Source organism: Pectinophora gossypiella, chromosome 17, assembly GCF_024362695.1.
Source record: "Pectinophora gossypiella chromosome 17, ilPecGoss1.1, whole genome shotgun sequence".
Classification (NCBI taxonomy): Eukaryota; Metazoa; Arthropoda; class Insecta; order Lepidoptera; family Gelechiidae; genus Pectinophora; species Pectinophora gossypiella.
The window spans coordinates 9,882,184-9,907,813 of record NC_065420.1 but is presented as its reverse complement, the minus strand read 5'-3'; the positions used below and the strand labels follow the sequence as shown (position 1 = coordinate 9,907,813).

Genomic DNA, 25,630 nt, shown 5'->3' with positions numbered 1-25,630 from the left:
ATAATCTGTACTATATTTTATTCTTGCATGGAATGACAGAGTGATGAACAAGGATTTTATGGCTATTCAAATAAAGTGCAATATCGATTGTGCAGTGTCGTTACACGCCGTTGCTCGTGACAAGATACGCCGCGGCCACTCACAGAGATAGGTTGTCTATTTCTTATACGAGGTCTATGGAATAAATGAAACAAAGCAGTGTGTAATAATAATTGATCTTTTAACAATAATTTATTACAAGTAATAAAACACACTCTTATTGACAACATCGTTACGCGCGGTGCGCCCACGCCTCAGACAGCACGCGTCAGAGACACGGAGACTTGTGAACAAATCCTAATACTTTATCCAGCCTATAGACTTGGTAGTCCAAAACTTTAATAACTCCAAGCCACGCAAAATAGGGTAGTTTCCAACTTGTCAAATCAGTTACTTTTTACGAAACAAAATGACTATGGAATATGTATGAAAAAGCAACCTGTGACGTCATAGAAAAACGTGAAAAATGTCGCACTTATTATTACATTTTTCTTTATTAAAATTCATAAATAAGTTAACTAGAAAAAAGAAAACGTTTTCTGTCACCTTAGGAGCTGCCTTTATTTGGTAATCTGAATTTCATAATTTATCTTTGACCTAGGAAACTACCCAATTCTTGACTCAAAAATCGCATTCAACGGCCGAATAAACGACTAGAAATTTACTTTAGTTTCTTTGACGCGTCCTGTGTGCCTCTACGCTCATAGTAAGTTATAATTAAATTACATTTAATTTATTTACATTGGTATAGTGAGTTCTCACTTGTTGCTGTCGCGTCTCACTTTCCTGGCAATGTTATTCATCCGGTGGACATCATTTTAAAGTTGCTTGTCACCTTGAGCGGCATCGGAGTCGATGGAGCGTTAGTATGCCTTAATTTGTATTATTTTAGAACTATACCCCTAGATCGAGAAATCCGCGCTGGATGTTGCTATGGCAACTTATCACTCGGATCAAAACTAAAAGCCCAAATGTAGGCGGCAGCTGAGAGAGTGTTCCTAAATTTTGTCAGTTCTCCATACTGTCCAGCTAAAATTCGTAATAAATCGCTATAAAATTTGGTGCAACGTGGAGAGTATCTCCTCTGAAGGAAGAGTTACGAAAAAGAAAAACAGCCAGCAGTTGGAAAAAGGCAGTTCGGATGGATTTTTTTTTCTAAGTTTTCTTCTTTCTGATCTTTAGGGAATAAATATAACACAATGCTCTTGCAGTTAAACGCTGCGCAAAGGTAAAAATATAACAAAAAATATATCTTTGCTTACTCAAATATTATAGGGAACTATCATTTAAGAAGACTCAACAGTAGCGACACCTGAAGGGAGGAATAGGCCGTTTTTATCCTCATTCCTAAATTCGCAAATTTCAAATACCAACTCGTCGTAAGCTCTGTACGCTCAGTCTGCTCCGATAGCTCAAATGGATGACCAACTTTACTGTTGTGTGTTCGTCGAATTCCAATAAAGCAGAAAACAAAACAAAAATATAATAATACTTAAGAAAAATACTTAGAAACTCGACGGAAATTCTACAAATAAGTTTGTGAATTGTAAGGGCAATTGAAGAAAATATTTTTTAAGGAAAATACGATGTGCCAATGTTACACAACGCCAATTACTTCAAAGGCATAAAAATGTTTTAATTTATGATGGCCACAAAATAGTTAAATACTTGTCACAGGGCTTTGGTTACCCTACCTTCAGCTAACAATCATAATATCTATCATATTTTGTCACTAAGTGATTTTTCTGTCTTTTTTACTGCGTTTAAATGCTAAAAACTGCATTAAATTACGTCACAATTTGCACGTTAAATGACGTGTAATTATACTATACAAATTATATCATAATTAATATAATTTATATCGAGCAAATATGGCGACGGAAAAGACCAAACTTACTGAATTATATAAAGATAAAAATCTTCAAATTGTCACATTACTTGAACTTGAAATTGTTGATAATAAATTCCATATACCACATTAATTAATATCGAAAATGAAGGAACCCATTTGTTCATTTTAAAAATAATGTTCTTGAATATCCACCAAATATTTTAGACACAAACTTTGATCGAACGAAAAAAGGGAATACGCGATAATTTTGTTGGCATTTCGTCCTTGCATTGACAAGTTTTGGTAAACCATTAAACGATAATTGCGATACATCTTGGATGATTTAGACTAGTATGTACACGTTCCTAATAAGACAATTAAAAAAGTAAAAATAATAATAAATATTATTAAGATAATTAGTTCGTTTTTGAGTTTCGGCGCGTCTCATTGAGGCAACTGGCGATCCCAGAGCTGGCAGCTTTTTTGCGCAGAGAATAGGTCTGCCAGTTCAGAGGGGAAACGCTGCCAGCATTTTGGGCGCTCTGCCTCAGTTTGGCGCGCTGGAAGAGGTATTCTATTTATAATAAGCTGGTGTTGTTTTTATTGTTATGTTTTTACCTAATAAGTAAATCCCCGATTTTGGTTCGACCTAAGAACACAAAACAATGAAATTGCTTAGAATACAAAAATGTGAGAACACAAACAACTCGATTGTGTAAAGAACATTCACAACTATAAAAAATGCCCTTATTAGGGCTTGTCCTAATATGGCTCCTTCACAGCTAAGTCTTGGTAAAAATATGCCAATATGTCACTACCCTTATACAACTGGAGGGTTTCCATTTCTTACTTTCGTAATCGTCTACATTTGCGTATTTGTCTGGTGGACGTGATGGAGATCATTGTGAGCAATCCATACCGAATTAATTTGATAGTTTAGGAATATTTTTTCCTTCACTGCAAGACGTTTGGCTTCGCTGGCGGACCTGAAACAAGAAGAAAAACTATGAAATTATCACCGAAGCAACTCCCCTTAACATTTTTTTTGTGCCTGGCTAATGGCAATTGGCTCATCCCCACGGAATAAAAGAGAGAGGTTGGAAATGCCCGAACGCGCATTTGGCATGAGAACCGCTGTCGCCAGTCTAACCCCATTCTCTTTTACTACTACTCCTGTAAACAGATAACTACGACAGCTCAACTGCTTCCTTAATTCTACAGCCACTTTTCCGGCAATGTATGTGTTATGGAGCAATTTTCCTTTTTTTATATAAATATCCTATCATACTAAGGAGGGATTTCCTTGCATGAGAATCGATATTTGACTTTTTGCCCTGAAAGTTATAATGCAAAGACGACCCTTTAATATACTATAGCGGAGCTCCGTGCGTCGTAAAGTTTGCGGATGCGTTGAGTGCAAAGTTGAAGTATAAACTATTTCGCGCCCCCTTTCAACATCTTTCTTCTACCTTGTTTTAAGTTTACGCGGTTATTATCATAATTTGACACATAATAACGGGTTCTTACCGCGTTTTAAATAGGGATATGAGACTCTCGATATAAAACGCGGTAAGAACCCGTTATTATGTGTGTTTTAATTATCTATCTTCTATTCCATGCTCGCGGTGCTCGCCCTCTATAAACAAGCTGGCAAGGAGAAGGTGTATATCATACACCTCTGCCTACCCGTTCGGGGATACAGTAATTGTTATTTTCATTATGATTCGCTGAAATCACAACTCCAGGCAACTTATTGTAAGTACTCGTAATTACCAGTTACTTTCACTTTAGGATCGAGATTAATATAGATGTTGAAAGAAGACTGGAGTGGGAAGTATTCTATTCCGAAACATTTTTATATATTCTAGACATAATATTTGTAATAATATATGTCTATGAATGTGTATGTTTTTGTTTGTAAATCAGTGTTTTATACAGAAATACTTCGAATCGCAGTGACGCAAATCAGTTTCTTTGCACATTTACATGTAAAATAACGACAATTAAACCACATTGCATGGATTCCTGTGTGTCATACATTTACAGATTATTTAATAATACTAGTTTATCGAGTTCAACAGTATAATTATCTTGTCTATAAAGCCAAGCTGGATCGTGGTCAAACGCACTCAATCTTTTAATAAATAAATAAAATTCTACGAGTAGTACGCCGTAATATAGGTGCCAACCCTATTTCAATAAATATTAAGAACGGGAACAAGACTTGAATATAAATAAAATACAAAAATTAAAATAAAATAATCATTCCGACGATTGCTAATAGAACAAAGCTGGAATTGGGGACTTTAAAAAAAACATTTTTTTCAACGTAGGTATTCTAAATTCCGGAATTGTCAATTTAAATTCAAGGGGGGGGGGGTGTTTATAAAATGCTTGTCAGCCACATTGACGCAATTCATTTAAAAAGCAATATTGCTATTCGACACGCACTTACGCGCTTTGCGTGTACTTTTTGTTTTGCTTTGTAGATGAATTGCTTCAATGTGGCCTTTTTAACCCCCCGATCCCGGGATTTTACATCACCATAGCCAGGATCCCGTTTCGGGTTTTGAATACCTGGGTTATTAAAAAAATATGTTTATTTTAGATCAAGTCTCCAGTTTCAGTTATTTGTATCAACGTGACCTTTTTAGTTTCGGAATTAAAGAGAAATGTAGAGATTTCAATACTGACCATGACTTTGAATGGTAAATTACATCAATCGAAGTACGTAGTAGTCTCTAGTAGTACATATTACCTTACAAGTTTACAAGGCCGCCGGCCAATGTCAATGCTACGGTATGTTTATAGGTACGGGAAATGGTAACCGAACGTACACAAGGTGAGGCCAATAAAAACGACGTCAATATTCTCATGACGTAAATACTCGAGTATATTTTTTTTTGTTAAAGCCTTGTAAAAACAGTCACTATGGGCCTGTGGTACACTGGCTTGCTTCAAAATTCAAAAATATTTATTTTTCAATATTGGTTTTCAATAGCGCTTTTTGAACGTCAAAAAATTTAATTACATATTGGTGCTAATTCCTGTAAATACCATCAAATTTTATTTTAAGTTATATCTGTCATTTTCTTATCCACCGAAAAGGAAAGGGACGGGTAATCGACAAGCATAAAATTTATGGAACACACGTCAATTTTAAGCACAAATCTAAACCAACCGTCTAAAAATTTTACATCCGTCAATAACCCGACACGGTTAAGTAGACAGCACGTCAAACGGATTGCATACCAGCAACGTACCTTTTGATTCGCCCGGGTTATTCATTCATTTACTTATTCTTCCTAAAATTAAGAGCTGTGAATCATCCGACCCTTCCCTTTTCGACGGATATGAAAATGACGGATATAACTTAAAATAAAATTAGGCGGTGTCTGCAGGAATCGGGGCCATTATGTAACTAGCTGTAAAACTACTAACACATCGGAATCTGTAACGCTGAGGGAAAGACGTGGCGAGAAAACCTCCCAGCACAGGGCCCTAGTCCTACTGCTTCTCAATCGGGGAGTGCTCCCGTGCCGGAGTTGCACCAATAAATTATTCAATTAATTTAAACACAGTTGTATGTATACGTTTTTACAATAAAATACCAGATAATATTTTAAATCTGTCACAAAATAAATTTAAAGCTCATGTGAAGCTTACTTTATATAAAAAAGCTTATTATAAGATTAATGACTACCTAAATGATAAAAATGTCTGGTATTGAATGCGTTCCTTTAGTTATTAAATAACTTGTAATGTATACCCTCATTGTTTTTTAAAAGATGTGTTGCTGTTGCAGTTTCTTGTCATTTCTTCTCCTCAGCCATAATACCTTGCGAAATGACGTAGATTCAAAAATGTTACATTGACCTTCAACAAGTTTATCCATGATAAATACGTTGAATAAATGATTCTGATTTATTGTTGGCTCGACTATTATAGACGGCGATACGGCTCACCCCCTACACGTTGGTCTAACAGAAAGCTCCTTGAGCTGACTACCCCAATTGGGATGTAGTCGTGAGGTTATGTTATGTTACTGAATCGATTTATTCAGTGAATGACTGATAACTGTAAAACTGAAATTTCAATCTTTCAATTTTATCAGTCTTTTATTTTTTATGTGTGTTTCAATATGTGAAGTTCGATCGATTCGGTCGATTTGGCTGCTCGCGAATGTACTGTATTATATTTGATTTAGTTCATCTTGCGATGGATGTACCTCTGACTACCCCAATCGGGAAATAGTCCTGAGCTTATGTAAAAGCCTAGTATAATTTACGTCATACGATTAGACTGTCTTTTATAAGTGATGGTAGGGTAGGACCTCCATTTTGATAAATGGGAGTATAAAAATCATACTGCATCATCAGTAAATAATATAAAAAATATATTTTATTATGCTAATTATATTTGTTTTAAATGTAATAAATAACATATGAAATAAAAAAGGTCAATAAACGAGGTCTTCATAAAATAACCTTGGTTTTTGTTAAAAATCAAGCCTAACCTGTTTGGCGAGGTGTTTAAATTGTCAATAAATTAAGAGGGACATCCCAAAAAAAAAAAGTAAAGATATGCTGCCACAAAGTAAATTGCGGTCAAAAGGATGCGTTTTTGTCTCTTGTGAGGTAGGTAGGACACTTTAAGAACTTAATTTATAGTTATAATTTTTATAATATATATTTTTTCTATTTATTTCGACGATCTCGTTAATGCAAAGCAGAAACCTCTGCTTTTAATTATGGGTCGTTCTTCTTTTTTTATCGATAATGATCTGTCCTTCGTTCTGATAACTTATATGTTTTAGAATTTTATTTAATATTTCCATTGTCCAAAAATATAGTTAATCTTATAGTAATCTTGTAGTTCTTTCTCAATAGGCTAAGAGGCAAATAATAAAATATAAACATTAAAAAAATACTTAACATGACGCTTTTTCACTGTTTTAGCAGACTTAAAAAAAGGAGGTTGTTCCATGGTGAAGTAGAAAAACAGCCAAAGTTGGGATCAATATAAAAATTCCTGCAGGTCCATAGTAATTTCTTGTTTTGACGTTTAGCAAAAAGTAGATGATTTGACTAGTTGGAAACTGGTTTAGAAGTGGTATATCCTCACCTGGCGGCAGCGTGGGGGTGCTAGGTGCGGAGGTGGGAGCCGGAGTGGGGCTGGTGGCGGCGGGGGCGGCCGTCGAGGGCGCCACCGTGTTTGTTGGCTTCTGTAAATAAATAGGTACAAATATTTTTATTGCCACAAAAAAAAACATCTCGAGCTCCTCCGTGCTTCAGAAGGCACGTCGTAGGCAGCAGTCGTTAATAACCATCAATCCGCACTGGGCCCGCGTGATGGTTTATGGCCCGATCTCTCCCGATCCATAGGGAAGGCCCGTGCCCCAGCAGTGGGGACGTTAATGGGCTGATGATGATGATGATTTTTTATTGCACACATAATGGCAATAGGTTCACCCCCTATTCAGTGGGACATAGACACAGCTGGCGAGGAGTGGGTGTGTATATACATCTCTGTCTACCCCTTCAGAGATACAGGCCTGATATTATGTTTATGTTAAGTGTTTTGCAGAATTAGTATGCCCAGTAGACTATCATTTGTTTATGACGTAGATGCTTATTGTTGTCATATAATAAGGAATAATACTGCGTATAGAACGGCAACTCTCCGCTTCCCGCCAGCGGCTGAGCTAGGTTTACCTCACCGCCTCAGTCTTACTTTTAGTCTTCAATCGTATGGGCGTCAGACGTCACACATCGCATCGCATCTGTGTAGATGCGCGTGTACGATAATGTCAACGTGTAGTGTCTGTGTCAAACGAGGTGTTTTGTATGAAGTGTCCGGGGCGTGGTTATAGCCACAATCTCGGCGACGTCTTTAGCCACGACGGTCGTAAGTGATATATAATCAAGTATATAATAACTGTAATAAAGCCTAAAATTGTCATTGCGATGGCATACACTTCGTTACATGACACAAGAATCATGAACCATGAATTTAGTAATTCTCTTTTATGGTGTGACTATGTGCTTTTATGTTGTGTCATTCCCGGGAACGGTATATCACTGTTAGTAAGTGAGGGGGTGAGAGGGGGGGGGGGGTGGGGAGAGGGGGGGGGAGGGGGGGGGGGGGGAGTTTGAGGAGCTCGGTGGCGCAGCGGTAAACGCGCTCGGTCTGCGATTGTTGAAGTTAAGCAACTTTTGCAAAGGCCGGTCATAGGATGGTGACCAAAAAAAAAACATTTTCATCTCGAGTTCCTCCGTGCTTCGGAAGGCACGTTAAGCCGTTGGTCTCGGCTGCATTAGCAGTCGTTAATAACCATCAATCCGCACTGGGCCCGCGTGATGGTTTAAGGCCCGATCTCCCTATCCATCCATAGGGAAGCCCCGTGCCCCAGCAGTGGGGACGTTAATGGGCTGATGATGATGAAGTGAGAGGGAGTGAGTGAGAAAGCTCACGTACATCTATCTTAGTTCAAAACGAGTTCAGAGTCCCTTGCAGAGTGGACTTGACAGCGGCGAGCTGCTGTTTGAACACGTCATCACGTCTGCCGTTGTCCTGTTTCTCATTGGGGTAGACAAAGACCATGGTATTCCACTTGCTACGATCCAGCTCCCGACAAACTACTTTCGATCCACCTACTCTCATCAATGTCTTCGTACCCGCCATTTAACAGAATCTACTTTTTCCTCTACCCAGAGGCTACTACTACCTGCATAGTGTTTTCTTAGCCTAGTATCAGGAAGGGTCCGCTTTCCTACTCAATCTTCTCCACTCGAGTGAGTGAGATGCAAAAGAAACACTTACATTCATCTCATCTATCCTAGTCCTGAGCGTGTCCAGGGTCCCTTGCAGCGTGGAGTTGACGGCAGCGAGCTGCTGTTTGATCTCGTCGTCGCGTCTGCTGTTGGCCGACACGTTGGCAATGGTCTCGTTGGTACGAGCCTCCAGCTGATGAACCAGCGTCTTCACTTCTTCTACTCCCGTCGCTGCTGTCACGGCTTGCTTGCGCGCCGAGTTTATTGCGCCATCAAAGCCGTTGATCTGGGGGTTTTGGAAATTAGTAGATTTTAAAAAGATAGATACTAAATTAAACAGTTGCAGTCAACTCCTGTAGTTTTCTTCGGTCTACGGGTAAGTAAGTTTATGGTTAGATACACACTCGTTAGACGTAGATATTTGTAAGCAATGTATCTGGATACGGTATCAATGTTTGCCGCATAGATTGGTGGCAATTCGCTGAAGACTTTTAATGTCAGCCAAATGCCCCACCCGCTTCGCGATGCCGTTTCTCAAATTTCTCCAACCGGCTACTGAGGGCTGCCGTAATATCTGATCGTTGAGCCAATGACCCCGACTTAGTAGCCGGGGCTACTGTATCTTAAGTAAACCTATTTACTTAAGATACAGTAGTTACAGTAGTAGATACAGTAGTAGTAAAACTATTTACTTAAGATATAGTAGCAGAGTGTCTGACGACGTGATGATAACCATGACAGCAAGATTAGCGCGGTAGGTTGTTGGCCTTATCCCAAGTGATGGAAGAAGAAAGCTAACCTGCGATCCAAGCTCAGCAACGGCCCGTTGCAGGTTGTCCAACCTCTGCGGTGTCTCTCTTAACTCGGGCGCCGCGGCCAGCTGCCCCGTGACCGCGGCCAGGTCCCCTACTGCCTTCTCCACCCGCTTCGCCAGCTCTAGATGCTCCTTCTCTAATTTCTCCAACCGAAGACTGAGGTTGGTCGCGTTGTTCCTCAACTCTTTGGCCGCCGTGTGGCATATCTGCAGCGCGTCACCTACACTGTCGCTGCTTGTTGATACTGTTGGCAATGGAAATTACAGTTTTTAGAAGTCTAGATTGATCGATGGGTTGTAGGCTTGGCAGAGCAACAAGTTAATAATCTTATTTGAACTAGAATATGGGTGATTATAGAGGTCTATGAAAAAAAAGACCATGAAAATCACAGTACAGGGAAAAAAATAGTTAAGGATCATTGTGACGGTTGATCAATCAATCTTCTTTTATCAATGAATTCATCAAAAAGCCTACGTGGTCTAGTGGTTAGAGCGTTGGGCTCACGATATGGAGGTCCGATTCCCCTTTGTCCTTTGTTTGGCAAAGACATTCCAGGCTTGAATCACCTGATTTTCCAAAAAAGTAAGATGATTCCGTGCTTCGAAGACTACGTTAAGCCGTTGGTACCGGCTATTAGTCGTAAAAAAACCGCAGTGGAGCAGCGTAATGGAGTATACAACTACCCCCTCCGGTTGAATGAGGGGAAGCCTGTGCCCAGCAGTGGGACGTATTTGGGATAGTTATGTACGGATTTAATCATTGTACCTATGCGAAAATACAAAACTTGATCATAATATAGGTAGCAAGAACAATTAATTACACAAATACAACTAAATAGGTAACTATAATCAGAACTGAACGCAATAACGAACTTCCGTCTCAAAGTAACTATTCCTCCAAAGGGCGTGGAAATATTCGCTTCAGCATTAAACGGTTGGAATTGTTACGAAACGAGCATTCTTGAGATGTTTCCTCTGAGAGGGCGTTAATGTTTTACGAGAGGACTGGAGGGTGATGAGGTCAGCTAGAACTAGGTCACAGAACTTGCACATTCAGGTCATTCCCGGAGCGACTGTGTTATTGTCTATGCAACTTCAGCTCTGCACTTTTGTCAGCGAGCTGGTGTTATACTCTAAGGCAGAGGGTTGTAAACCTTTTAGTGATTAGAGACTATTTGAATACATTGTTGTTGCGCTCGTGTTCATTTTTTATTAAAAAAGATTTGAATGACACTGACGACTTTTCCCTCACTCAGTCATTGTGGTTCAGCTACTTTCTTCTCAAACGGGGACCACCAATTCGAACCGGTACCGGACTTACACCAATGAGTTATTAATTTATATCAAGTGCAGTTTTCACTAACACAGTTTGCTTCACGATCAGGTACAGACGGCGATACGGCTCACCACCTATCACGTTGGCTTAGGGGACATCTCGTTGGTCTAACAAAAAACTCGGTGAGGCGTGGGTACTTAGTTTAGGTACCTCTGACTACCTCAATTGGGATGTAGTCGTGACGTTGTTATTTTACTGAATCGATTTATTCAGTGATGGATGACTGATGACTCAGTAATAGTGTCTGGAACTGTAAAACTGAAAGTTCAGTTTTTCATTAAGTATAATTGTGTTTTAACGGAAGGCGATTGGGGCAACCACCGTTCTACACGCCCTATCTATGGAGTATTGAAGGTGATTACTCCACCGACAAGAGCGCAGCTCTTAAATAAAGAGAGAGAGAGATAATTGTGTTTTATTTTTGATGTGGGTTTTAACATGTGAAGGAGAGTCAATTTGGCTGCTAGCGAATGTACCGTATTATATTTGATTTGCTAATCTATCTAATGACCGGAAAAACTGGTATTATGACGTCACTGTTAGTTGAATTAGATGGGTCCGTGTGTTGCTAACTTGGTGTGTTTTGAACCCGGGGTATACTAACCCGATTTCGTTTTAGTGCGATAAAATGTATTAGTTGAAAATCGGGTTAGTACACCCCGGGTTCAAAACACACCGGGTTAGCAACACACGGACCCAATTAGATGAATAATAAATAAGAAATAAAATACACACTTTGTATAAAAGATAATAAGGGCTTCTGTCCATAAAATAAATGAAACATATTCTATTCTTCAGCATTTAAAACATGTCATGAATCATACACTGATAACATAGTACTTAGATATCGATGGATAAAAGTATTGACGTTTAATATGTTACTTTGGATAAAAGTAACTATGACGGCAAATTTTCGCGTGCTTGTTTCTAGCGCATCATGTGATACCAACTGTTTGACAAAACTATGAATCCTCTACTAAATGATTGATTTTATTTTTACCACTTCTTTGTAATGGCAGTTTTGATTTTCTGAGAAGCTGAAATGTATTCTAAATTCAAAAACATGTCCCACTTATTGATACGCATTAGAATGATTGAAAATCAACGATCGAACATTCTCGAACCCACAACGAATTGTATCAATACAATAGGTGGTAATTAACGCGCATGATGTCGACTGTAGACTAGACTCATATTAAAAATTGAGAAATGAGGCACTTATGCTTTCAAATTGCCACGTGCCCATCGAGACAAACCAGTCCTGGTTTTTTGATGTTGTATGCCTCAAAACTAGGGAATACAATCCCGATCTCGCGGGATCTCGTATAATTTTTCGGGATCAATCCCGAAGCTACATAACATGACGAGATCCCATTCCATATTAACGAGATTGGGCGAATATCCTTGAGTTATACTTTTTTTATTAAGATTTCCAAAGAAAGCTTAATTTTTTAGTTAGTAATATTGTAAAATAAAGGTACCTAATTGTTTTCTTTCAAAAAATATTTTATATTAACCTCACTATCACAAACAAGCAGTTTTCATCGTTTTTAGTCATCCTAAGTTTACATTTTTTTTTATGAACTAGACGAGATTTCGTAAATTTTGGGACATTGGGGGGATTGATATTCTACTCAAAACAACATTAAAAAAGATGTAAATAAATTTTAAAAAGTATGGATGACATTTCTAAATGAGTCCGAGTGTATTGTATAACACGGGAGCGCTCTCACCTAGAAGAAAAATTAAGGCAATAAGCCTCCCTGTGTGGCCTTAAAGGATTAAAATGCATCCAAAATAGCAATATTTCAATTTGACATTTGCGGTTATAAATTGCGACACGGGGAGTTACTGTCTACTCTATGACGACCGGTTGCCATACAACCATAAAGTTGAAGTTGAAGTTGGGGAGTTACTGTTCTATCATTTTATCCTAATTAGTATTGTTCTTTATTCTGTGCCCCGAGTTTTCCCACAAGGATTTTAAATAAACTGTAGATATATGTAGGACCATATAAGGAATAATAGAACGGCAACCCTCCGCCCACCACCGTCTGAGCTAGGTTTAACCCCTCCCCCGCACCACCCCTCGGAATTAGTTTAGACTTGAATCGTACGGCGTCAAGTCACACACACAGTCGCGCGTGTACAACGTCAATGTGTAGTGTCTGTGTAAAACGAGGTTGTACATGCATAAGTATTTAAGAAAACATACGTTATTTACTACTAAACTATACCTAGTACTTATGGACATTACGTGCCGCTAAAGTATTAACTAGTAAAGCTAATATTTAACGAATCATGAACGATTATAGTGTTGATAACAGCTACCTACGCAAAACGTAGGTACATGATATGATAACACATGACGTAATAACTGTGAAGCGCTAGCATATTATTTTGATGATTTGTTATTTTCTGATCTTCAGTTATGTACGGTCACGAGTACTAATAGATATATATTTTACAGGGTGGCCCAGAAGTTCACGTTCAAAATGAAAAAATAGATAGAGGGGCTCATTAGCTTCCAGAAACACCCCCCATGTATGTTCAGCGATTATTTACGGTTTAGGAGATATGACCCATTTTGTAACTTTTTCTAGATTTTCTACCTTACTTCAGAAATCATCATTTTGTAGCTATCTCTTGCTTAATAATTCTTTTATTTAACTTCATAACTATGCCTAAGGATATGTACCGCTAGATGAAAAAATGAAAACAGTCAAGTCAAAGATAAAAAAAAAGTTATTGGAAATCATAGTGAGAATTCGACCAAAATTGTTACAGTTGTTAAAACTTCGCCGCAGAATAATATACACATGATATTGTCATAGACCCTAAAAGTATTTCTAAAAACTGCTCCATTTAATAGGCTTTTAGAAACATCAAAAAAAAGTACCATTAATAAGGGCACAAAACTAAGTAATTAGCCCTCAAAGATTGCAAGACAGACAGATTTGAAGGAAAATTTGTCATTCTCATACAATGTAGCTGCTTCTTTCTAACGTTGTTAAAGGTGCTAAATAAAATTTTGTCTGCCAGCATCGGCAATATGATTAAAATACGAAAATATTTTAAACGTATTATAATTCGATGAACTAGACAGATAACGTAAAATGAAAAGTTATCTTAATTATGAGCGTGACAAATGGAGTGTAGGCGTTAGATTTAGATAGGTACCTACCTCTATATTGTTATTTCTTGAACAATAGACGTATGATGCAAAGAGTAAAATGAGACCAGGGGAGGTACATCGTCATAAAAAAGTTGAATCATAAATACTGCGTACTTACAGTATGTTCGGTCACGAGTACTAATATGTATACACTTTGATACCATGTCACATTAACTTTTATTTTTCAAATTAAACCGAAAGTCTCATTAAATGTCAAAATATCATAGTGCGACAGGGTTCTATAGTGGGTACATGGTATTACTCATGTCATGACTGTACATTGTCTCAAAATAAAAATTTGAATCATAAATACTGCGTACTTACAGTATGTACGGCCACGAGTACTAATATGTATACACTTTGAAACCATGTCACATTAACCTTTTTGAAAAATTAAACCGTAAGTCTCATTAAATGTCGAATATGATAGTGCGACAGGGTTCTAAAGTCTGTAAAGACTGTACATAATACATGCGTAACGTACAAATCTAAATAATTTATAACTACATAAATAATCCATGGAAATACAGCAATGGGAGGAGGGGGAAAACTTGTTCTGCCGGACACATATAAGAGTGGGATAAGGGCAGGAGAATGATGATGAGAATATAATTTCATTTATGTTTGTTTACTTATTGTTTTGTTTCTATCAGCCGTGGTATTCGATTACCCAGTGTGATTACTCCACGTTTTAAAAGCTTTAAGACGATAGTAATACGAAAGTTATAAATAGATACATTTGACACATCGAACGTAAACAATAGATAACTAAGGTATTCATTACTGTTGGGGTGTGTCCAAACTATATATGTATGTAAGTCAAACCGTAAGTCAAGTATATATGTTGTTATTACTGTTTGTATTGATTGGTCCCCAAAGGGTCGTCGACGTCAAGCCACGACGACGGTGGAGGGACGAGCTGGACGCCTTCCGGCACATGTGGCGGAACGATGACCAAGACAGGGAGGGTTGGAAAAAGAAGGGGAGGCCTTTGCCCAGCAGTGGGACATTAATTAAGCTACAGAAAAAAAAGATAAAATGTTACTTAAATGTCAGCTGATAGAAAGAAAATTCAACGTAGCTGCCGAGTGGCGTTTATTCACACACAATAATGTCGATACGCAGACGCTTGCATAGTATACGGTTACATATGTGACGAGTGTGCTCGTACAATTACATTATGCTATCCAGTTTTTTTCTTGACAATGGTGCTGATTACAGTACACACCGTCTTATTTAATGTAGAATTTAAGTTATACCTGTCATTATCTTATCCGCCGAAAAGGAAAGAGACGGGTAATCGACAGGCATAAAGCTTATGGAACATAAGTCAATTTTAGGTAGAAGTTTAAAAATCCTTTAAAAAAATTTTGGATGTGTATGCAGGGATCAGGGCCTATGTAAGAATTAAAACAGCAATAATATAACAAAACAATAACAGGTTGGGTTATATGGTAGATTTATTATCACCACCTATCGCGTTGGTCTAACAGAAAGCTCGGTGAGGTGTGGGTTACTTAGTTCATCTTGCGATAGATGTACCTCTGACTACCCCAGTTGGGATAAAGTCGAGAGCCTATGCTATGTTATGTTGTAATTGTCGCGGATAATACATACCTAGCATCAGACAACACTAAAATAGGATAATGTTTAGTAAACGAACCTCTGTCCATTTCACTTCTTAGAGAGACGATTTGTCGCCGGACATCGACGAAGAGCCATAGCACGGTGGCAGCGGAGACGACGCATACGCAGAGAGCTAGGCAAGCGGCCAGGCGGACGAAGGGCCGCGTGCGGCGGCGGCGCGTGGTGCGGCGCGCCCATGGCTCCCCTTCATCACTAGAAGCTGATAGGAGCCGCCCAGCCCGCGCACCCGCGCCCCCGACCAACGCGTCCAACTCCCGTCGCTTGCGCATCTTCTTTCCAACTCGCAGCGGCACTGCCGCGTGCACCGCACTCTCCATCATTCGTTGCTACCGCGCACGCATCCGCACTTCTCACTTCACAGCCTTATAAAGTTATATTATAACACTAATCGTTCACAACACGTGCGCTCCGCTTGACGTCAGGTTAACGAATGAGCGCTTGTAAACAGTAAATAAGCACACGTTATGTTACACGCCTAAATGACTAATCTAGAAGTAGAGAATATTATTTTAACTCGGTCAATAAGGTCAAAGAATTGCAATCGGTCTGGTCTCCGCGAGAGATTGCACTGTATTGTTTGTGACGGAGAAACTATTTCCATACTCTTTATCAATGATGTAATGCGCTGTGACATTTATTGAGGTGTAATCAAAATTTATGACGAAGGAAGATCCAATGTCATATTATGAGTCTGTGCTGAAGATGAACTTTACCGGTTACAGATAGGTATTCTTGCCTAGATAATAGGGTTCAAAAGTGAAAGTGTTTACGCATTTAAAATAAGGTGTTACTTGACCCTACTAAAGCATTTAATTTTTATTATAATAATTAATATGTATTAATATGGTGTATCTATATACTAATAATGTATCTATCTGTGTTAACTGTCTACAACCGTTTACGTTGCATCGTACCCCATCCAAGTATTTATGCCCTATTCCTGGAAGTGTTTGCTTCAGAGCAATAAGGCCTCCTATTTATACTGTATTTATATGTTGAATATTGTATGTACTGTTTGTTTGTAATAAATTACTTATATTTAATTTGACTAGTATTAGGGTCAACTCGAGAAACCCTATCCGTGGTAAGTGTCAATATTCAGGGAGTACGAGTAATACTAGACCAATAGTGGAGCATTTACATAACATAAAAAGCTTGTATACGTCCCATTGCTGCCTCCCCTCAATCAACCGGAGGTGGTTCGGAACATCGAACCAAATAAAGGACAGTCTACCGAAGTGATTTCGATAATGTCTCTATCGCCCGGACCTCCAGATCGTGCGCCTAATGCTCTAACTAACCACTAGACCACGAATGTTGGTGAGGCGTTTATTGACTCAAACAAACAGGTGAATAAAATAGAGCGAGCACTAAACCCGCGACATTGCTATAAAATTGCAAACACTGACATTGCGACAGAGTACACAGACATACCGAGCAAGGTGCTCTAGATCGGGCACGTGATGACTATCTAATTACTAGTGGTCATTAAAGGTGAACTAGGATCCGTGTACGTGACTGATCTAACGTTTCGAAGGTTCCGAAGAACAGGTATAATAATGATAACAAGTCGTAATAAAACGACCATTAAGGTCAGTAACACGTCGACATTGGCTCAAGTTCTCTCGCATTGCTCTTGACAGCGAAGCCCTTGGGTATGAACTTCCTAATGTTATCAATGAAAAACATAAATAAAAGGGTTTTTGAGTGCAATCTCATGTTTAAATATTATTTATTCTTAGCAAATTATTACAGAAAACGTGTTAAGTCGATAGAAATTGAAAATGGAAGAGAGCGTGAATGATTATAACGAATGTTACCATAATACATATATTTTTTTTATATAATAAAGGGTTTGGCTGAGAAATTGTTGTAAACATAATATTATGTTTTTGTTTACGTATACTTTAATTTTATAACTGCGAAGGTAAAGGTTTGTCTGTCCTTTCCCCTGAACCGGTTGAGCGGGAAATTGGTACAAAGGTAACAACAGAAATCAAAGAAATTTATTGAACTTTTTTAGCATGGTTTTAAAATGTGTCTAGACACGAAATTTGTCGGGATAACCGGGGTCTATGTCATGTACCAATGTAAGTTTAAACACTGTGGATGTCGACGTCCTGAACGCATTGCTATTGTAACTAAGATTATTTTATGGTGCATGGGCAACAACCAACTTAATTTGACAGGACTAAAAGTAGCTGCGTCTCTTTCTTGTGCGTTGAAGGACGGCACGAATTTAAGAGCTGTCTTTTTTACTCTTTCATAAACAAATATACCTACCTACTTTATTGCACAAAAAAGAACATACAAACATTTAGAAAACAAATAACAACAGTCCAAGAGGCGGCGGTGAGGGCTTTAACTTTTTCATCAGACATCAGGTTTTGGATGGCGTACGTGACGAGGACATCAACAGAATCCGAAGGTGTGAGTCACAAACTTTTTATTGTGTCTGTTAGTTCCGAGAATTATTGATTTTGTTTACGGTAAACAATTCTTAGGTTGATGGTGGTAAAGTTTAATGGTGTAGATGTGTAGGTAGGTGTTTTTCATTAGTAGAGTGCTTAGGAAGTGTGTAGTTTCATATAATATAGTTTCAAAATCCAATAACATGATTGCCATAACTTGTTTATAAATATACAAGACAATTTTCCAATGTTGGTTTGTACCCTATGACGCATCTAGATATTAAACTATCAGACATAGCAGTATATTCTATCTATTATGATGACCAGTGATAAAATATTCAGGCGCTTATTTCTTTCACTTTTTTGTAAAAAAAATCCCGCGAAATCTATGAATGTTAACGTTTTTCGATCACATTTGTGTTAAGAAGCCACTTCCCATAGTATTTTGTGGGATTTTATGAAGCTTAGGCAAATGACCATCTCTCTAACGTTAACCCGTTTCTCACAGGGTCCGCTTACCAGAAGATTTGACAGATTTTTTTAAGGACGCGACAGCCCCCTATCTGACCTACCTACCCGCGAAGGGAAAAACAGTCCATTACCAGGTTAGCTCATACACCTCGGGAAGGGAAGGTCTTGCAGTTTTAAGTTATTATTACTACCCCACATCATCGCATCCCACTGCAGGCAAAGGCCACTCTCCCTTTCCTCCACTCCTCCCGATCTTGGGCTCTCTCTGTCCAAGATATCAAGTAACCATCCAACTCGTCACGCCATTTTTTTCTATTCGACCACGACGCCTTTTGACATATGGCACCCATTCTGTAGTCTTCCTTTCCCATAGTGTTGTATAGAAATGTATATTACACATTATGTAGTTACCCACTTGTATTTACATAAGCATAAACAGTCTAAACGTTACTTACTGATGTAAGTAAGTAGCCGTTACATGAGCCATGTCAGGGGCCTTTGGCGGCTCAATAGTAACCCTGACACCAGGGTTGATGGGGTTAGTCATTAACCTCACCACCCACACGATAGAAGATTATTCATTAATCATATTATTAATTCTAGATTGTTCCAAATTCAAACAACTTTTAAATGATATTATAAGTAATGACCGTAGATTACCGGGGTTGATAAGGTTGGTACTCCACCTAACAACCCACACGATAGAAGTAGATCAGCCTATATACGTCCCACTGCTGGGCACAGGCAATTAATCATCCATTTACATTTACAATTAAATATTCCCTGATTATTGAGTATAGTGGCTGCAAGTGGTCTTTGATTACTTGTAACTCTGCCCACCTCATTAGGGATTACAGGCGTGAGATTATGTATGTATGTATCCCGCGAACTAACCCCCCCGCGACTTTCGACCTATTTTGTGTTTAATACTATTATGGAATCCAGGTTGTTTACTATGATAATATAAACTGATTACCACTGCTCACCGGTCGGTATAATCACCTAACGATGATAGGTTTCTACCTGCTAGTATACATGTAATTATAATAAAGCTATTGTATTATAAAATTGTTCTATATAAAGCGTATTTCTCACGTAATTCTTTGTCTTTGTTCGATAAAAAGAATAAATAAGAATACATAATATAAAACAATAATAAATGCATTATAAAAAATCATGTTTCCGGATCTTTGTTATAATTTTAGCACATCCTTCAAAGCCAAAATAAAATATAGGTTTTTAAATTAGGTAGTTTCCTAGGTCAAATATAAATAATGACAGATTTAAAGGTGACAAAAAGTTTTCTTTTTTCTATTTAACTTTTTTTATGTTTAATAGAGAAAAATGTTATAATAACAAGTGCGACATTTTAACACGTGTTTCTAAGACGTCAAGGTTACTTTTTTTTTCATACAAATTCCGTAGTAAAATCCTGTTTTAACGTTTAGTAAAAAGGTAACTGATTGTGCCAGTTGGAAACTATCCTATTACGTCTCGATAGGCTACAGAAGTACGTTATAGGTAGGTAGGTGAGTGGAAGTATTTTAAATAACTCGACTCTATTTACTAATTGTGTTGATTTAAATGCCGATAAATACCTATTTGCAGCAGGAAGACAGTACAATTTATTTTTAATGGTTTCTTGTCTTTTTAATAACTTTTTAGCGCGTGTTTTACATTTACTACATAACAATAAATTTAAATACATAATGTAAAATAAGTTGAGGTTTGACTAGACGCATTGGGATCATAGTCGTGAATTTGTTATGTACCTAACTATAGGCGATTCTATATGACACATATTGCTTAACAAAAATCCGATGGCTTAACTATAAATTCCGTCACACCACAACACAAAATGATAACTACAAAACTAGGTCAACCGGTGTATCGCGCAAGGCATCTCGACTCACATCGTTCGCGCCAAATGAAAGGTCTTTTATCATGAGCACTTCCCTACCGGCTAACAAAAGGTACTTTATAGTGACCTGTTTAATAGATACCGCGTACAATGATGGTGATAAGATAAGACGTGATGCATGTGGTCACGGCACGAGCACGTATTATCGACCTACGAGGGAAACGCAGTGAATGGACACGACGCATGCGCGTACACATGCGACACCACGCCAACTGCAAATGACCTTTGTAAAACGTACGAATTATTTATTGTAATAGCGTATTGTCATGTCACTTACAGGAATTACAGCTAAACAATGACTACAAAACTTATTTGGCGAAATATTATACGCAATTTATAAGTTATCAATATGATAAAGATGCATGGAAACCATTGAAGTTATCTATAGCGGTTTCAGTACGATTGACATTTTATATATTAGGTATGCGGCAAAATTAACGCGAGATTACATTTAACAATATAAAGTAAAGACCTATAGAGACCTTAAAGACTGAATATTGTAAGTAAAATAACCGCACCAAACCAATAAGGTAAGTTCCACCCAACAATAAAGAACACGCGAATACCTGGACTTATAAAACACCTTTTTAAAAAAATACACACTGGGACCAAACAGCCTTTGGCTTTATTGACCGACAAATACACAACCGCGTCGTTCGAGAGGAAAAGAGAACTAAATTGACTTGAAAATAGAATGTTTTGAATGAGAGCAGGTAGAGCTACGGGTCCCCGAGGCGGTGGGGCAGAGACTGACGGCTGTGACGTCACACGGGCGTATTGGGCATGCGTGTATCGCCCCTGCGGGTATAGAGTTGCTGGATGCGATTAAGGTGATGGTTTAGATAATTCTGATAAATAATTTTCATATTTCCTATAGGCCACGTAAAAGCTGGTCTTGATCGGGATTCCATTTTAATCAGGTTATATCAAAGGTGCGCCAGTTGAATTTCACTTTCGTTACAAATCGATTTTAACATATTTAATGTACTATTTCATGCAATATGAATCTGAACTGTAACCATGTGTCTATTAGAGTAAGCAGACAAAGTTAGGTTACATATTTCGTTATTTAATTTGACAACTGTTCGTATACGTCTTTTTCCTGATACGTAAGTCTCGTAGTCGGCTGTATATCTTTCAGTTTTGCTGTGAAATTATTCTATCTGTATTTAACGAAGAAGGTTAATAGTTAATATGACTGTGAGAACAACATAGAGCAAGACAATAACACCAGGCAATAATCATTCTATTACCACGATTACGTCCTAGGTCAAAACGTTGACTACACAGCTGTAATTGTAACATTCGCACAAATGCTCATTACAAATGAATGCAAGTCAAGTCAATCAAGTCTATCAGCACCTTTAAGTGCAGTTTTTACTAAGTTCGCTAGACTATTACAGACGGCGATATGGCTCCTCACCCAACATGTTGGTCTAACAGAAAGCTCGGTGAGGTGTGTGGTGATCTTACGATGGATATACATTTTATATGTAAAAAAGCTGGATGAAAGAGACGCTAACATAATGATAGCAATGGCTACTAATTACCGCCAAATCGTCAGAGTGACTGATGCTACGCGTGTTCTTCATTATTCATTAATCATATTATTCATTCTAGATTGTTCCAAATTCAAACAACTTTTAAATGATATAAGTAATGACCGTATAGATTATAAATTGTTAATTATTTGTATTACTTTTGTATCTGGTAGATACTTATATCAAAGATAATATCAAGTAGAGTTATCTTTCATAATTACCTTTTTAAATACTACATTACTGTATTAGATTTGATTATTATTGGAAATTAAAACTGGCTTATGTGACGTGTACAAGAGGTTTAAAATTATATCTTGTTGCGGTAGAAATAATGTCTACCTTCATATTCAGTGCACAGACTATAACACTTAACCAGGCGGATATATGCCTCTCCTTGTGATATTAAAGTACTTAAAGGTAAAGAAACCCAAGAGTCCGACCTAGCTACAGCTAGACATTTGCTGAGATGAAGCCGTTTCGGTATTAAGTATAATAATTATTAATTAGAAAGGCTAGCTCGCCGATTTATTTAAAAGTGTTTGGTAATAACAAATGTTCAGGACCTCCGCGATACTGGGTTTCCCTAGTGCGGGGTCCGCTAGTAATGTATACATGTTTAAGTTTTTTGATAAATAAACATATTCTATTCTATTCTATTAAGTAATTTACCTCTAAGTAAGTAATTTACATTAAGAATAAATAATTTATGTTTTGTCGAATAAATATATTTTCTTTCTTTCTTAAATCTATAGCTTGAAACTCTTCTAGCTATAATTTTATCTCTCAGATATAAATTGAAGGCATTGACGTGGTAAACCGCCCGAGTTCGGTAGCGTCACGGAACCAAACTATGCAATATATCGTTAACTACTTAATCTACGCTACTTGGCTCCGACGTAATTGACACCGGAATTCGTACCCCCGGGAAATTTTAGCTTAATTTAATATTAAACTAATATCGCGAGGGAGGAGATGCAATAAGGTTAAGATTTGGAACTTTGTTGATAGATCATATTTATGGTTTTTATTCTAAGTAGATAGGATATAGTGATTAAGATTGAGAAGGGAATGTTAAGTTGGTTTGGACACGTAAAGCGGATGAAGGATAATAGGATTACTAAAGCAGTATATAAAGCGAAGGTTCATTGTAGGGCTGGTAGAGGAAGACCTAGAAGGACATTGGAGGAAGGGCATTGGAGATGTCCTTAGAAAAGGTTTAGAACGATCTACTTTGGACCGGCGTGCGTGAACCGATTGATGAATGTGGAGGAAGCAACAGAAGTGTGTCAGGATCGAAGCAAATGGAATTCCATAGTCTCTGCTTACCCCGGTGGGAAATAGGTGTGAGTTTATCTATGTATGTATTATAAGTAGGTACCTGTCTAGTTTATGAATCTACCTACTTGAATATGAGTTTTATGTAAAGAACTGAATAATAGATGATAGGTTGATAAACTGATGCTAATTGAAGGTGCCTAGACGTGCCGCAGGAGTCGCATGCGCCTAAGTCATCGTATTTTATAAACCTCTGGAATCGTATGTAACGCCGGACGACCAGCATTTGAAGGCAAAATGCAATGACTTCGGCGCGTGCGGCTCGTGCGGATCATGCGGCGCGTCCAGGTGCGCATTCTCCTTTCGAGTTGCCCGTTTCTTCTGAGAAGTTGTAGATTTGTGACTCTGTGTATAGTTTAACAACCTTAATCAATACTTATTGTGAGAGTGCATTTTATGTATGCAATTTTAAGATATGCACACTATATCATACACATGTATTGTAGATAGTAAAATTCCCAGTGTTCATTGAACAAAACATTTTTCTCTCATTGTATTTTTTTTTTCTTTCATCTATTTTTTTGCATTGTTACCAATTATTTTCTCTCATGACAAGACATCATTCATTACACTATATAAAAAGCAGTGAGATAAATATTTATTTAATCGTACATTAAAATGATTGATCGCACATTTGAACACCCAGTTTTAATGAATAATGAAATTCCTAGGCATCACAAACCACACAACAGAAGAATAGTGTATGATCATATTAAAATAGGTCATGTGTGCAGGATAACATAAACATAAGCTCATCTGAACTCATCTTGGATATAGGTACATCTGTACATCCAAGATGCCAAACCAAGATTAATTAACTACCCACACTGCCCCAAGTAAGATAAGCAAAAAAAGATAGTAAAATAACAAGAAAAGATAAGTGCAAGATAAAGTATCAGTAAAAAAATCTTTTTCATGAAAACCACTTGTTTGCAAAAACAGTAAATAAATAAAAATATATTTTTTTATTCACCCTCCGGTTGATTGAGGGGAGGCCTGTGCCCAGCAGTGGGACGTATATAGGCTGTTTCTGTATATTTTTTTATTAATTTTATTATTTATGGATGACAAGAACAGATAGAACTTACTTTATGTAAAAAAGCTTATTATAAAATTAATGACTACCTAAATGATAAAAATGTCTGGTATTGAATGTGTTCCTCTAGTTATTAAATAACTTGTAATGTATACCCTCATTGGTTCTAAAAGATGTGTTGCTGTTTCTTGTCATTTCTTCTCCTCAGCCATAACATCTTGCGAAATGACGTAAATTCAAAAATGTTACATTGACTTTCAACAAGTTTATCCATGATAATTATGTTGAATAAATGATTCTGATTTCTGAGATACAATATGAAAAGTATAAAATTTGTAATGTACCTATGTAATGCAACTTGAACCAAAACATTATTATAAACAAAAAAGTTTTGTTAGTGCACTTGAGGAGATAAGTGCCCAGTATTGGGACATATGTAGACTATATTATTGGTAGGTACTAACCTTTGCTTATGTCTAAGCGCATGGTAGACACCTGATCGTACAATGCAGCACATATCCAGGTCAACATGAGCAACCACAGAAGAAGGGTGCCCCGCACTGCCCAGCGGAGTGCACATTGGACCTCCGCTCCTATGTTAGGCTCTGATACTTTAGCTGTTGGACCTCTATTACGTTCTCTCCTGAAAATATAACAAAAGTAAGAAAAACAAATAAAGAAACAAAAGGATTATGAGTGGTGTTTGTTCGTCTATTTTTTGGTACATAAACATGTAATGTAATGACTACAGTTAAACCATAAAACAACACACGCAACCGTTAAATATATAATAAAATTACTATGGTACCTAGTCACTTTCTTTTTTCTACTTGGAATTATTTCTAGCTGCAAGTCTTCGGAGTCTTCGTCACTCGACAAGTCGAGGAGGCGAAAGTTTTCCTTATTAACTTTCGAGGGCAAAGACATGTTTGCTGCTTCTTCATACACATGCTATCCACAACCTTGCAGTGGTTCTTTTTCAGTTTCAGGATAACATTGAGTCAAACTGGATAAGGTTAAAATAGTCTATAAATATATTGCATTACATTTTTTAGTTTAGTAGATAAGAAGTGAATTCACAAGAAAAAAGAACGAGAAAACAATGAAAGTTAAATAAATATCACGAGTAGAAAGTTAACATTACAGCTTCAGACCTAAGCTTCAGACTTCAGACAGCATAATTTGTTTGACATTTTTGACAATATTCTGACAACTTATCAATCGTTTAGAAATGAAATTAAGGGCCCAGACAAACAAACAGATTTTGATTTTTTTTGTAGTTTTTCCTTTTGCAACATTC

At 37.5% G+C, this 25,630-nt stretch overlaps 1 protein-coding gene across 2 annotated transcripts; it reads right to left on the bottom strand.

Moving 5' to 3' along the window:
* Positions 1–199: 199 nt before the first annotated feature.
* On the bottom strand, positions 200–25,501 carry LOC126374690 (translation initiation factor IF-2). 2 transcript variants are annotated; one of them, XM_050021408.1, is made up of 6 exons: positions 25,139–25,501; positions 24,795–24,973; positions 9,443–9,702; positions 8,693–8,929; positions 6,995–7,094; positions 200–2,856 (listed from the first exon to the last, which is right to left on the bottom strand). In XM_050021408.1, exons 1-6 carry the CDS (start codon positions 25,255–25,257, stop codon positions 2,825–2,827), a joined length of 927 nt encoding a protein of 308 aa, XP_049877365.1. In that variant the 5' UTR covers positions 25,258–25,501; the 3' UTR covers positions 200–2,824. The 2 variants fall into 2 exon arrangements, with proteins under 2 accessions (XP_049877365.1, XP_049877364.1); XM_050021407.1 differs by lacking the exons at positions 24,795–24,973; positions 25,139–25,501 and adding an exon at positions 15,632–16,294.
* Positions 25,502–25,630: the final 129 nt, after the last annotated feature.

What these genes read in the sequence shown, in the direction of transcription:
- LOC126374690 (XM_050021407.1), bottom strand. Translation starts at nt 15,935, where the DNA reads ATGATGGAGAGTGCGGTGCACGCGGCAGTGCCGCTGCGAGTTGGAAAG. An exon ending in CTAGGATAGATGAGATGAAT is followed by an intron (nt 7,095 to 8,692) that starts GTAAGTGTTTCT and finishes ATTTATTTACAG; the next exon opens with AAGCCAACAAACACGGTGGC. An exon ending in CACCCCCACGCTGCCGCCAG is followed by an intron (nt 2,857 to 6,994) that starts GTGAGGATATAC and finishes TTCTTGTTTCAG; the next exon opens with GTCCGCCAGCGAAGCCAAAC.